Below are 15459 nucleotides of genomic sequence, written 5' to 3'. Positions count from 1 at the left end.
CTGTTTTACTGGATTCTAGCCAGTTTTTGAAAGTGTAGACTGTGAGAATCATTCTCAGCCATAAATATTAGGGACACTTAGATATTTTCCAATTCTTTTCCAAAAATATCTGTGTGTTCTAGAAGATCATCTTCACTTCCCTTTCCTCCCCCCTCTCTCCCTAATTCTTAATTTAGGCCAGCATGGCAGACTATGAAGAAACTGTAAAGAAAGCAAGAGAAGCATGGAAAGTCTGGGCAGATGTAAGTACGGCCTTTGTTGTCTAAAGCTCAGAAGAGGTCACCGCACAAGTACCTACTGTAATTGCAGTGAGACAGATAAACATCTAGTAAGCAAGCCCGCTCGTGTTGAAATAGAGTGCCTTGGGGGCTGTGATACTGTGCTGGGCTTCCTGCTGTCTTGGGCGCTCCTCTGCTGTTCTCCGGGACATTCAGTGAATGGGTAGTATTAAGTGAACTAAAACTTTGTTCTGATGTAGTGTAAACTCAAGCTATGAACACTTATTCTCCGCTGAAGTTACTTGTATTTGTAATTGAGCAAATAGACAATGGAAGATCTATGCTTAAAATACCTGTTGGCTCCTTTCCTCTTGCCCTGACAGATTTATCTGGGCAATCTGGGCGGGAGCATCTCTGCTATAGATCAGCATTCCTGGCTTAAAGAGCAATAGCAGCATCTCTTTTCTCAGGGCTGGGGGCTTGCATTCCTGGACAGTCTGATCAGGCTGTGAGGCAGAGTCTGCCTCTCTCATCTCTGCGTTTCCAGCAGGGGTTAAATGAGGAAATGATGTAACTGTGTCTGGTGCTGGGCTGGCCACACTGGCTCGTCGCTAGTATCAATGGAAAAGAACCCAAATTCTGTAAAATAAAGAGGTTTATTCTGAGCCAAGTATGAGGACCATGGCCCAGAGCTACACCCAAGAAGCCTGGAGCAAGTGGTCTTGCCATGGTTGGGTTACAGTTTGGTTTTATAATTTCAGAGAGACAGGAATTACACATAAAGTCATAAATGAATACATGGAAGGTGTACATTGGTTTGGCTAGAAAAGGCAGGGCATCTAGAAACGGGATTATGTGGTATAGGCCGGCTTAAAGATTCTTTGATTTGTAATGGGTTAGAGAAATGAAGCTTTGTCTAAAGGCTTGGAATGTTTTAAGTAGCGATAAGGAAGTCTGTTAGTCAGAGACAAGCCACTGGACGTAGACTCACAAGATCTGTTGGGTAAATTGAGGACCTGCAGGTGTGGTTCAAGCTTTGTCTTGTAGCTTTAGGCCTGTGAGTGAGTTACAAAGGGCATCTCCAGGAGGGGAGGGGGCATGACAAGGCACCTCTGACCTCCCTTCTCTTGGCCAGCAACTCTCAGCTTTAGGGGATTTCTGGTGTCCCCTTGGCCAATATGGGGTCCATTCAGTCAGCTGGAGGGGGCTTAAGGTTTTATTTTAGTTCACACTAGGGGGGAGCCAGGCTTCTCAGGAGGGGAGAGTAAGGGATTTCCCAGTCCCCACTCCCCATGCTCAGTGTGCTTTGTCTCTAGGAAGGGGGGGTAGGAGCGCCTGCCTCCTAGCGGTTACTGTGAGGGTTAAATGAGTTAACCATTTGAAGTGGTTACTGGAGAGCCTGGCCCAGGGCAAGCCTCAATACATTTGAGTTAAAAAAAAAAGCCCCTGGGATGAGGGGTTTGGGGCTGCTGAGCTGCAGTGTTTTCTCTGAGGCAGTGGTTGCTGTGGAGTTGCAGGGTGGGCAGGAGAGGAGCAGCCTGTCGGAGAAACCCCTGAGCTGGCACATTCTTCTTCTATTTTATTTCCAGCTTAGGGTTCCTTTATACACAATCAAAAATTATGGGCAGAAAAATACCACTGTCATGAGTAAACAGTTTGGTAGGTAAAGTTTACCATACCTGGGTAGAGAGTGTCCATTATAGTGTTATTTATTGTTTTAAAAGTTACTTCTAGGCTGGGTACAGTGGCTCACGCCTGTAATCCCAGCATTTTGGGAGGCTGAAGTGGGAGGATTGCTTGAGGCCAGGAGTTCGAGACCAGCCTGGGCAACATAAACAAGACTGCGTTTCTACAAAAAAAAAAAAAAAAAAAAATTAGCTGGACATGGTGGTGACTGCAGGTGCCAGGACTCAGGAGGCTGAGGCAGGAGGATGGCTTGAGCCCAGGAGTTGGAGGCTGCAGTGAGCTATGATCCTGCCACTGTACTCCAGCCAGGGTGACAGTGAGACTCTGTCTCAAAAAAATTATATTTCTTTATGATCATAAAAGTAATATATATTCCTTGTTAGGAAAAAAAAAGGTTGGTGCATATATAAGATAATCAAATTTAGTCCCTTTATTCTAATCTCTTCAATACAAAATGGTTATTGGAGTTATGTTTTGGTGTATTTTCTTCTAGTCTTTTATGTGTTTATTCCATAGTTGTGATTATTACACATATATACACACATTTTGTGCATAAAATATTGTGACCTGTGATTGCATTGTACATCAGCCTAAAGTTACTAGGTAATTTTTAGAATCATTGTTTTCCTATACGTAGATTTTTTAAAATTTATTTTATTTTTGTTTTTTTTAAATAAGAGACGGGGTCTCACTGTGCTCAGGCTGGTGTCGAACCCCTGAGCTGCAGCGATCCTCCCACCTCGGCCTCCCAGAAAGCTAGGATTACAGGTGTGAGCCACTGCGCCCGGCCCATAGATTTTTTAAAATGAAGTCTTTTTTAGAGCAGTTTAGGTTTATAGAAAAATAAGTAGAAAGTAGAGAGTTTCCATATACTCCCTCATCCCGTTCTCAAGTTTCCCCTATTAACATTTTGCATTATCATAGCACATTTTTTATAATGGATGAGCCAATATTGATACATTATTATCAGTTAAAGTACTTAATTTGCCTTAGGGTTCATTCTTTGCATACACTGTTTTGAATGTTTGTTTAACTGAATATGTCTTTTGACCAGTAATGTCTATCGTATGAATGTATTTATCCAGGGTAAATACAAACATGTTTGAAAAAAGAGTTTGTGTGAATTCAGGGTGTTGTCTTTTCCTGAACTGTTCTTTAAATCTGTCTTTGCTTTGCCCCGGGGTGGCAGCTGACATGATATCTTTCTTTAATTTAGTGCTGTACTTTTTTCGTTGTTGCTATGTCTACATTTGGGATCTCATTTGGCAGTCACCTCTTGCCCAACAATGCCAGCCTCTGCTCCTGACACCCCTTTTCCTGCGTCTTGTGCTGTTTAGACCTCCCGATAGAGTTGGACTGCTGAGCGGGGACAGGCTGCTTTCCTGGGTGATAGTAGAGTCCGTTGGGGGCCCACTTGTTAGAGTTTGAGTTAAGCGATTGAGTTCAAAGTTCAGGGAAGAGGTGTTTTCTCCTAACTGTGCTTTTGGGGCTCCTGCCAGTAGGGCAGTGACTTAGAGAGCAGCTGGTGCCTCAGTTAAGAAAGACCAAAGCTTGATCCCCTTCTGGTCTTCACACTTTCCCTCTTCGATCCTCTGTGTGTGAGGCCGGCTTTGCTTGGCCCTCATCCTTTTGGCTGGCCTGGCCTGTGTTAGGACAAACAACCGTTTCATTTAATTCACTGGAGTTAAGCCTGGATTTTTTGAAAGGGAACATTTTTCTTTAAGGAAAATGGAAACAAAGTGAGACGTGTGGATGGGGCAGTTTATGAAAACTGATTTCTTCCTCAGGACTACTGAGACTTGCTGCTTTCCTTCATGAGCTGGTTTCAGCATAGAGTGCCACTCATTTCTATGTCTCTGTGTGTCCTTGTTTTTCCTCTCCATCTCTGGTCAGAGGGCACGGGAGTCTCTTCCCTCCCTTGAAGACAGGGAACTGTTAATGGGCCATCTCTTATTGCAAAAAGAAATAACCAGATAACCGGTAGCTCTTTAACATGGGGGTGTCCATTATTTTCCCAAAGGCTCACCTAGCACCTCCTCAATGCTTTTAGTTTCCACCACATGGCTGTCTTTGGTGTCCATGTGACTTCATGGGTGAATTGTGCAGGGACGAAGACTCTTGTTGCCCGTAGTGGGGCAGGGTCTGGGTCTGTTGATGCCCGGTCATGCTAGCACCCGGCAAGCTCACATCGGAACTTGGCCGTCGTCCTCACTTCCTGTTCCTCTCTTATTTCTTTCTCCCCAATACTAATCCTGGCTTTCTCAAGCCTTGCTGCTCCTATGAATCATCTGGGGAGCTTAAAAGAAAAAACCAAAGATGCCAGATTTGAGTGGTCTGGGGTGGAGTCTGGTGTAAAAGTTCTATGGATGATGTTTCTAATATGTAGTCAGTGTTGAGAATCAATGATCAATTCTCAATTACCAAGTCTTGAACGTTTGAAACTACATTTATCTCTATTGCCATTTTTGTGGTCCAGAGAGCCATCATCTCCTGTCTGGCTCAATGGGCCTCCTGCCCAAGTCTTGTCTCTTTCCAATTCATTTTCTACAACTGCAACCAGACTGATATTTTAAAATGTGTTGGGATTTCCCCCCGTTTAAAGCCCTCTTGTGATTTTCCCCTGCTCTTTGGGTCCTTAATATGGCCCCTACTTCCCTCTCCTGCCTATTTGAACTTAAAATTTTCCAAAACTACTACATTCTCTCTTGCTGTTTGGCCTTTGCATATGCTCTGCACCCCACCCTCCATGCTTTTCCTCTGTTTTCTCTGCCTCTTCACCTGGCAAACACCAGTCATACCTGAAGACTTAAACCCTAACCTCTAAACTTTTGAAAAAGCCTCCTTCCTCCCCGTTCCCTTATCTTCGAGTAAGGCTAAGTTGACACTCCTAGGTGCTCCATTATACAACCTAGTTCCCCCTTCGTGGCATTTACCACGCTGAGTCGTAATTGCCTATTTCTTCTGTCTACCATCCTCATTGGACCATCAGGTCTACAGGGCAAAAATTATAGCTGCATTGTTTGCAGTATTCTCAGGGATTAACACAGTATCTGGCACATGGAATGTGTGCAATAATTATTTGTTGACAGATTGATTGAATAAAATATGCCCAGAATGGGAGGTAAAAGGTCATGTGTACTGATCATGTCTGAGTTGAAACTGACTGATTTGGTTAAACTTATAAATGTGCTGTTTATATTCAGTTGAAACATTATTAAACCCATGCCATGTACTAGAGATGTGTAGAGTCTATGCTGATTCTTTTAATGTTACAGATTTTTAACGGTTTTTAAGGCACAGAATAAGGTAATTAGCTTTATCTTTAAATATCACTGTCTGATGCATAGAGAACAAACAGACAAAAAGATTATAGTGACTTAGTCTTCATACTGCAATGGTAACAAGGGAAACAAAAGTGGAGCAGGATCTGCTGTGGAAGTAGAACCGACAGGACACACTAATGCAACAGATGAAAGAAAGGAGGCAAATAAAAGAACTAAAGATGACTCCCTGGTCTCTGGCTGGAATAGCTAGGAGGAGACGGTACAGTTAGCTCAATGAAGAAGACTTGAAGGGAGATGTCAGGTTTTGGGGGCAGTGAAAAGTACAGGTTGTATCATATTAAGTTTGAGATGTGATTGATGAATGGAGACAAAATTTCCCCCACATGACCATCTCTTCCCTCTAGCTCTTCTCAATTCTACCTCTCCTTCAAAGGGCAGCTAAAATGAACCTTCCTCCAGGCTGGAGCCAATCTCTTCTGTTTCTAAAAGAGTGCATATATAGTAAAAATGACAAACATTGCAGACATACAAAATGTGGGGAGTGAAAGCCTGTTAAATTCCACGCTCTAGAAATAATTGCTGTTAACAGTCTCGTGTATATTCTTCCACAGTTAAGCACAAGTTTATTTATCATATGCATTGTTTTCTTGTTTTCTGTTAGCCTCTGATAGCTCCTAAATGGTTTCCCATATAAATTTACTTCATTCTTTTTAGAGAATATTTTATTTTATGGCTGTTCCATAATTAACCAATCATGTGCGAGTGGATATTTAGATGGTTTCTGTTTTTCTTTGCTAGAAACAGTACTGCAGTGAATATTGTTATATCTATACTTTTGCATACTTATGTATAAGCTCAATTTCCAGAAGTGGAAGTGTGTAGTCAAAGAGTAGGAATGTTTTAAATGTTAATAAATTGCCAAGTTATCCTTCAGAAAAGCTGTATGTATATTTTTACTTTTTATATATGTTTTTGAAACAGAGTCTCGGTCTGTTGCCCAGGCTAGAGTGCTGTGGCATCAGCCTAGCTCACAGCAACCTCAAACTCCTGGGCTCAAGCAATCCTCCTGCCTCAGCCTCCGGAGTAGCTGGGACTACAGGCATTCGCCACCATGCCCGGCTGATTTTTTTCTATGTTTAGTTGGTCAGCTAATTTCTACTTTTTGTAGAGATGGGATATCGCTGTTGCTATGGCTGGTCTCGAACTCTTGATCCCGCCTTGGCCTCTCAGAGTGCTAAGATTACAGGTGAGAGCCACCACGCCTGGCCTGGAAAAGCTATATTAAGACACAGTTATTGGGGAGAAGCAAGAGCTTAGAAGAGCCTTGAGTTCACAGTCAAGCTCTGTGAGGCAGAGTGTGAGCAGGGGTGTGTGTGTATGTGTGTGTGTGTGTGTGTGTGTGAGAGAGAGAGAGAGAGAGAGAGAGAGAGAGATTGGCTCCAGCCTGGAGGAAGGTTCATTTTAGCTGCCCTTTGAAGGAGAGGTAGAATTGAGAAGAGCTAGAGGGAAGAGATGGTCATGTGGGGGAAATTTTGTCTCCATTCATCAATCACATCTCAAACTTAATATGATACAACCTGTACTTTTCACTGCCCCCAAAACCTGACATCTCCCTTCAAGTCTTCTTCATTGAGCTAACTGTACCGTCTCCTCCTAGCTATTCCAGCCAGAGACCAGGGAGTCATCTTTAGTTCTTTTATTTGCCTCCTTTCTTTCATCTGTTGCATTAGTGTGTCCTGTCGGTTCTACTTCCACAGCAGATCCTGCTCCACTTTTGTTTCCCTTGTTACCATTGCAGTATGAAGACTAAGTCACTATAATCTTTTTGTCTGTTTGTTCTCTATGCATCAGACAGTGATATTTAAAGATAAAGCTAATTACCTTATTCTGTACCTTAAAAACCGTTAAAGACTTGGCATTGCACCTGGAGTAAGATTCTGACTCCTTATAAGCTTCTAGCTTTAGACGTACTGGCCTTCCCAGTCAGCCCGTTTGATTATATTTTCCATAGGTCTCTTTTACGTGTTCTTCTTTTCCCTGGGAAGAATATTCCTACAGCTGACTTTTCCCATTCTTCAGGTTTTAGCTTCAGTATCACCTCCTTCGAGATTTTCCTGCCAATCTTTTAGGTAAAGTAACTTATCCATTCACCTTCCAAACCTGCTGTTTTCTCTGTCTGGTATCCTTTTTATTTCCTTTGTCTTTATTAGCCCTGATGGCAGTTTGTAATTATTTGTTGCCTTTCCGCCACCCCATGCCTGGTAGATACTGTCTCCATGAATGCCTCGCTGCTCATTTCGGCCCCAGTGCCTGGCCCTGTCAGTCTTTTTTTTTTTTAATTAACTAATTTTTTTTTTTTTTTTTTTTTGAGACAGAGTCTCACTCTGTTGCCCGGGCTAGAGTGCTGTGGCGTCAGCCTAGCTCACAGCAACCTCAAACTCCTGGGCTCAAGCAATCCTCCTGCCTCAGCCTCCCGAGTAGCTGGGACTACAGGCATGCACCAACATGCCTGGCTAATTTTTCTATGTATACTTTTAGCTGTCCATATAATTTCTTTCTATTTTTAGTAGAGACGGGGTCTTGCTCTTGCTCAGGCTGGTCTTGAACTCCTGAGCTCAAACAATCCATCTGCCTCGGCCTCCCAGAGTGCTAGGATTACAGGCGTGAGCCACCGCACCCAGCCCTTATCAGTCTTGATGTGATCAAGAAGTCTCCTTTGATGTGATATACTTTGTTCTTTTACAGCACGTGTCTAATACTGTGTGACAGACATGAATTTACACTTTGAATCAAACACTAAAACTCCATTCTTTTCTTAGATTCCTGCTCCGAAGCGAGGAGAAATAGTCAGACAGATCGGTGATGCCTTGCGGGAGAAGATCGCAATCCTAGGAAGCTTGGTAAAGTATTTTTGTAGCACATGCATAATCCTTTGAGTGGAGAACAAGGCTGTCATGCATTTCCGTGCATAAGATTGTGATTTTTTTTTTTAAGAAAAGCAATTTATAAATTTCAAAAATCCTTTCTTTAGAGGAAAGATAAACAAGATAAATAGGAAAAAGTGAAGGCAATTCTTGCATTTTAAAATTCTTCAGAAAATAAGAACATACTTTCTTCAGTTTATTACCCCCACAAAATAGACACAAATATGTTTTGCTTTCCCGCTCTTTAATGTTTAAAATGTGGATTCTGTTGGAAAAATTTTGCTTTTTATGTTTTTAGGTATCTCTGGAGATGGGGAAAATCTTAGTGGAAGGTGTGGGAGAAGTTCAGGAGTATGTGGATATTTGTGATTACGCCGTCGGTTTGTCACGGATGATTGGGGGACCCATCTTGCCTTCTGAAAGTAAGCAGTGAAGTCGGTTAAGCTAAGAGTTTTGTGCTCTGATATATGGAGCACTCCAAATACTCTGGCTATGAACAGTTCAGAAATGAGGAATTGCAAGTGGCATATAAATATAATATGTGAAAATATCTTTAATCTTTCCAAGAAATGCAAATTAAAAAAGCTAATGACATTATGTTAAGAGCCTTTTTTCTCTTTTGTTTTAAAGATAAAATTGATGACAAGTCTGTAGGTTAGACGTTCTTTTAACCCATGTGGAAAACAATTTGGAAATATACTCAAATAGCTTTGAATTTAAAGCCAGTTTTAAGAATCTAATTTAAGTAAATAATCTGAAATATGGCAAAAGTTTATGTGTAAAGATTTTCATTGTGGTATTAATAAAAAAATTAGAAATGACCTAAATGTCAAATCATAAGGGAAAATTTAAGCTAATTTTGGTAGACTATTAGCATAATGTTTATGAAGATTGTCTTCCTCTAACTCCACACTTTTATGGAAAGGTTGATTTTACTTATTTTTTTATTTCTTATTTTTCTAAGACAGGGTCTTGCTCTGTCACCCAGGCTAGAGTACAGTGGTATCATCATGGCTCACTGCAACCTCCAACTCCTGGGCTCAAGTTATCCTCCTGCCTCAGCCTCCCCAGTAGCTGGGACTATCAGCATGTGCCACTATGCCTGGCCAATTTTCATATTTTTTTGTAAAGACAGTGTCAAGCTGGTCTCAAACGCCTGGCCTCAAGCTGTCCTCCCACCTCAGCCTCCCAAAGTGCTAGGATTACAGGTGTGAACCACTGCACCTGGCCTGCATTTACTTATTTTTAAATTATATTAATGTTAATTTTTTGAAGAGGTGATAAATATCAGAAAAGTAGAAAGAAGTAACAGTGTAGAGGTTGAGAAGTTTCCCTCCTTATGCTCCTTGCCATGCCATAGTTCCCCATGGAAGTAGTGAATATTTCCAATTTTTTGTTTATCTTTTTAGAGCTTTTATTCACACACAGGCAAATATGTGTCTTTTTAGAACACAAACCAAAGCAAACTACATTCTGTTCTATATTTTTATATTAAGTAATGTCTTGGAAATTATTTCATATTAGTACATTAAGGGGCTTCCTTTATGGTTCTATGGCTATTTTGTTATAAACCTGTTATAATTTATTTAGCGAGCTCCAGACTGATGGATATTTAGGGTGGTTTTTAATCTTTTGCTATTACAAGCTATGCACCAACCTTATGCTGTGAGAAGGTTTCAATGAGGAGGACAAGAGCTTATGCGATTTGCAACGTGCGCAATGTTGATGGAGCAGCACGGGTGCCTCTGAGGGACAGAAGTGTGTGCCAACGTGGTAGCAGTAGTTATCTCTGTGTGCTGGAATTACTGGTGGTCGTCATTTTCTTCTTTGTATTTTTCTGTATTTTCTAAAATTTCCATGATGGTAATTGTAAGGTTTTTTGGATTGGCCGGTGCCAGAGAAAGGAAGACGAACAGAGTTGAAAGGGATAAGTAAAGAGGCTTTATTGGAGCGCTCCTGGGCGAGGTTCACGGGTCCCAAGAGAGGGGGCCCGAGAAGTCACCCTGCCCAGAAGTCTGAGTGGGCTTATATATGTTTTTAGGGCTGGGGGTAGGGGTTTCTTTGGCAGGAAGATTTACGGTAGGGAGAGCAAGGAATTTTCCGTTGCAGTTTTAGGGAGGATATTGAGGAATAGGAGGGGCGGGTGGTATGTGTGGACTCCAGGAACAGAGACTCTTATCAGGGTAACCATCCAGGTGTGGTCCTCCTTTAACTTAGCTGGGCCCTGCAGGCATTGTCCTTGGCAGGTCTCCTGGGCTTCCTCTTTTTCCATTAGGGAGGGGAGGGGTGCCTGCCACCAGCCTTACAGTAATTATGTTTATAATCAGGGAAAGAAATATTTTTTTAAAAAACAGATCTTTTCTTTTTTCCTTGGAATGTTGGGCAAATTCCCTACTTGCGGAAAGAGTTGGAGGAGTCTTCTTAAATGTACAGTTGATGTCCTTAATTAGACCTATAACAGTGATTTCCATCATCCAATATTAATTTTATGTCACTGAACACTTTCAAGAGGTTTTTCCAGCTAAGAAGAGTTAGTTAACTGCCAATTTGGGGAAGTACATGTGTGTGAGCAGGTAACTTCTTTGATTTATACCTGCTAGGATGTCTTTCTCACAATGAAAATCTTTTTCAATGGTTTACACACTTGTTTTTAAGAAGTAGAGTACTCATGTCATATATGCAGAGGCTTTGGGTAACTTCGACTTCATTAATTCAAGAAATGCTTGTTGAGTATCTACCAGGTGCTAGGTGGTCTACTGGGTGATACTGGATCAATGAGGCATAGTCCCCCTCTTCAAGGGATTTATAAGTTTATAAATTCCTTACATTTTAGGTGGGAGATGAGTAAACAGATAATTCTAATCCAGCATGGTAAGTACTGGGGTGGGGTAGGGGACAGGGTGGTGATTATGTAGGGGGAGCCCCTGACCCAGCCCCCTGGTGTGGTCGGGAAAGGCCTCCTGGAGAAGGTGCCCAAGATAAGGCCGCAGGGAAGACAGGGACGAGGGGTGGAATAGTCTAGTGTGCTGCCAGGGGCTAAAGATGGGAGAGCCTGGCTTACTTGGGGATTGCTCAGCATAGCCGGAGGGTGCAGTATGGGGGTGGTAGGTGGAGCAGAGAGGGAACCCTGGGAACAGGGAAGCTCAGGAATGGACTTTTCCTGACTAGGAGTTTGGACTTTATCCTGAGGGTGGCCACAGTAGGGATCCAGACACCAGAGTGTTGTAATGAAAGGGTGACATCAGGGGAGAGGGGAGGGCAGGAGAGAGGAGGCAGGCCCTGCAGGAAGAGGCTGTGTGGGCAGACCGGCTGCTGGGGATTGAGGACACCTAGACTGCAGGAGGGTCTGGGAGTGAGGTTCCCCATCCTCGCCGGCAGTGTGAGTGTGGCTGAGATCAGTGGCTGGGGCCGCTGCCTTTCCCGTTGGTCTGTGGGTTTAACCAGGGCCAGGGAGCCATCATACTCCTTTGCTCTGGTTCTTCACTGCTCCAGCTGCCTTTGATTGAACTAAGCCCCTTGTGGGATTCTGGGTGACTTTAAAGTTTGTGTTTAAAATACAAATGTTTTTGTTTACATTTTCAATTTTTCTGTAGTGAATATAAAGATCCGTGCAATTCATTCATTCAGCATATACAATTATTAGAATCCCCTAACCCCTACGTGAGCCACCTTGTCTTAAATTTAGAGAGGTTGGCCCAGGGCTTCATCGGGCAACATAAAGAACATGGGCCTAAGAGTCACAGCTCCGGTGTCCTGGTCATGTTCTGCCCTTTGTGAGCTCATTGCCTGGGGCAACTCTTGCTGTTATTGGCCTCTGAGTGGAGGTTTCCCCAAGTTCTTGGTGTTCATCAGGAAAAGAATTTCAGTATGTACCAGATAAGCCAAGCAAGTGACAGCTTTTATTGAAAGCAAAACTACATTCTCGGCTGGGCGTGGTGGCTCACGCCTGTAATCCTAGCACTCTGAGAGTCCGAAGCGGGCGGATCGTTTGAGCTCAGGAGTTCAAGACCTGCCTGAGCAAGAGTGAGACCCTGACTCTACTAAAAAAATAGAAATTATATGGACAGCTAAAAATATATAGAAAATTAGCTGGGCATGGTGGCACATGCCTGTAGTCCCAGCTACTCGGGAGGCTGAGGCAGGAGGATTGCTCGAGCCCAGGAGTCTGAGGTTGCTGTGAGCTAGGCTGACACCATGGCACTCTAGCCCGGGCAACAGAGTGAGACTCTGTCTCAAAATAAAACAAAACAAAAAAAACTACATTCTCAGTAAAGAAAGGGGGTAGGCTGGAAAGAGAGCAGCTGCTCTGGAAGAAAATGGTTTTAAAGCTTTTATAGTTTCACTAATTGAGGGGAGGCGTATTCAAGGCAATGGGGTTTGCTTTTACTAAGAGTTTGGGTAGTAATTCCTGGAATTGGGTTCCTTTCCATTTCATATTTTATATGATTGTCTTGGAACTATCATGGTGATTTCAAAGGCAGAGAAATTTTAAAACCACGATGTGAATGATGCTATAATTAGCCAAAGTTCATGTAAGGTGACAGGGACAGCTGACAAGCCAGGCGAAGCCACTTCTTGCCTGTGGTTATCAGCCCCTTTTGTTTAAGGTTGTTTACTTTAATACCTGTCCCCAATCTTCAAGCTTCAGCATCTGGGCTCAGCCCTGTGTCTTCTCTTATTCTGAAGTTATCACCTCTCTAAAGTGTCCTTGTCTCCCAGATGCACTGACACTGCCCTGAGCTCTGCAGAGTCCCTGTGAGGATCAGAGGCATAATGAATGTCATTAGGGTTCACAGGTAGCGTAGTAATAACCACTTCTGTTGTACGTTACTTAAAGTACCAATATCCCACAGCTGCGTAAAGAGACCCACTGTAAGGCATCTGGAATCCCCTCTGGTGTGGTGCCTGTGTTCTGAAAATGAAAAACTCTGGACTTTGTTATTTACTTGAGGTGCATTAAATTAACATGCTTCGGCTCGTTCCTTCCCTTTCCTGTCCTCAGGGCCTGGCCACGCCCTCATCGAACAGTGGAATCCCGTAGGCCTGGTGGGAATCATCACTGCCTTCAATTTCCCCGTGGCCGTGTACGGCTGGAACAGCGCCATCGCCATGATCTGCGGGAACGTCTGCCTTTGGTAAGACCTGCTGGCTTCCTACCCAGTAGCCAGAAGGCAATAAAAGTAGCCATTTCCAGGTACTAGTGAAAAGTAGTTAAAATACGTTGAAATGTTTTCTACTTACTGTGCTCTTTCAGTTAACATATTAAATCATACCTGCTAGTTGCCTAATGCTGATTTTTAATGATTATGGATTTTAACCATGGGTAATTTGCTTATTTTTTTCACCCGGCATTGTCCTCCTCTTCCTCCCAGCTCTCTTCCCACCGCAGGTGGGTGTACTGACATTCAGTCCTGACACCGCTTACCCAGAGTGAGCCTCGGGCTCCCCAGGTGTGAGGGCTCAGCCCTCCACAAGACTGCCCCTACTTCAGGTGCGAACCGCAAGTGGGGGTTCCCAGGACCCCTGCAGTTCTGGCCAGCTGTCTACAAATTTGGAGGTTCCTGTGAACCCTTGGTTTTGATAGTTCAGTAGAAAGACCCACAGAACTCAAGAAAGCACTGTCTGTAATGATAACGGTTTCGTGGTAGAAAATACACACAGGGCAAGGTCTGGAAGGACTCTAGATGCACAGCTGCGTGTGCTCTCCCAGTGCTGTTAGGGCCTGTCACCCTCCTGGCATGTGTCAGTGTGTTCACCAACCAGGAAGCACCACTGCACTTGGATATCCAGAGTTTTTATTGGGGTTTCATTATTTAGGCATGAATAATTAAATCATGGTTGACTTCAGTCTCCAGCCCTCCTCTCCTCCCTGGAGGTGGTACACTGGCTGAAAGTGCCAACCCTCCAATCATGTGTTCGCTCTTTCTGGTGACCAGCCCCTATCCTGAGCTACCTAGAGTCATTCATAACAGAGGCGCTATTATCACTCAGGAAATTCCAAGGGGTTTTGAAGCTCCCTGCCAGAAACTGAGGAGAAAGACAGGATATATTTATTATACCCCACTTCTCAAACAGAAAACTAAGTAAACGCCCGTAGGAGGAAAAAAAACTTGTGATGTCACAACCTTCTTTTTAAAGTTTGACTTTTTTCCCAATAAAAACTTTACAGTGAATTACCAAGTGATTCTGAGACATTTAGCCAGTGTTCTCATTGATGCTTTAAATTTTCCATCTTTCTAAAATATTTGATAGTAAAAATGTATGTTATAGATGGCAAAACAGTTACTTGTTTTTAGCTTTCATTTTCAGTGGAAGAACTTAGTTAAGGAAAATCAGGAAAGTTGCCTTTGGCCTATTTTGCATCTGTTCTGCTGGTTATTGACTGATCTTAAATGCGGTGCTCAAGTGAATGTACTCAAAGACTATAAAACAAGGCATGGTTGGCAGAATTAATAATTTGGTACCATGTTGCCAAAGGAACCCATGTTTTCCAGCATTTTAATCCAAAAAGGCTAACTGTGTAGTTTTCCTTGGCTCTCTGAGCCTTGCAAGGAAAGTTTGATGAATGCAGCACATTGCTAGGTTTCTGCTTCCCTCAGTTTCCATAGCTGGCTGAGGTTATGTAATAGTTCCTGTGATCAGTGCAGCAAGCAGTTTCCGAATTGCTTGGTGCTATTTTTTATGTTCATGGAAGTTTGTAGTCCCTTAGGTCTCAGAGGCATTGAGCTGAAGGATAGATTTCTATTTCAGTTACTAGACTCATTTGTTAGTTGTCTAGCTGGACAGAGCTTTTTCTCACAAAGACTTTTGCTTCTGCTTGATAATAATAGGTATTTATGGTTTCCATCAAATTAAGTTTCTTCCTTTTTTTTTTTTTAACCTTAAGGAAAGGAGCTCCAACAACTTCCCTCATTAGCGTAGCTGTCACAAAGTAAGTATGTGTGGCTTTCTTTTTCCTGGGCACAGAGTAATCTTGCAAGGGTGATTGATAGACCCCTGACGTTTTAATCCAATGTGAAAGTGTCATATTTATTTAAGCATGGAATTTGGATAACTTCTTTCTCCTTTGGTTATAGCATATTTATATCATTTGGCAGTTTACAGATCTCTTCCAGAGCAATATCATTTAACTCTTTGATATCATGCTAGATATTGATACAAATGTGGACCTTGAACTCTTATAGACATTTGTTGTCACTTGGAAAATGAAAACATCTCCAGAGGAGAGGAAATATTTTTGTAATTTGGGGACTACATTATATAGCTATTCAACTAGTGAATAGTTTTAAGAATACATTTCTACCCAATTAATACTTTTATTGCTTTTGCTTAATAGACTGCTTAATT

At 42.6% G+C, this 15459-nt stretch overlaps 1 protein-coding gene across 1 annotated transcript in view; it reads left to right on the top strand.

Moving 5' to 3' along the window:
* ALDH7A1 (aldehyde dehydrogenase 7 family member A1) overlaps nucleotides 1-15459 on the top strand; it is a 43037-nt gene that overhangs the window by 2393 nt on the left and 25185 nt on the right. The window contains exons 3-7 of the mRNA XM_045566009.1: nucleotides 177-242; nucleotides 8008-8088; nucleotides 8411-8534; nucleotides 13115-13247; nucleotides 14999-15043. Of these exons, the coding sequence (XP_045421965.1) occupies nucleotides 177-242; nucleotides 8008-8088; nucleotides 8411-8534; nucleotides 13115-13247; nucleotides 14999-15043 (449 nt within the window). The remainder of the gene's footprint in view (nucleotides 1-176; nucleotides 243-8007; nucleotides 8089-8410; nucleotides 8535-13114; nucleotides 13248-14998; nucleotides 15044-15459) is intronic.

Source organism: Lemur catta, chromosome 12, assembly GCF_020740605.2.
Source record: "Lemur catta isolate mLemCat1 chromosome 12, mLemCat1.pri, whole genome shotgun sequence".
NCBI lineage: Eukaryota > Metazoa > Chordata > Mammalia > Primates > Lemuridae > Lemur > Lemur catta.
Note: the sequence above shows the minus strand (reverse complement) of the source record. Positions and strands in the feature narration are given on the sequence as shown.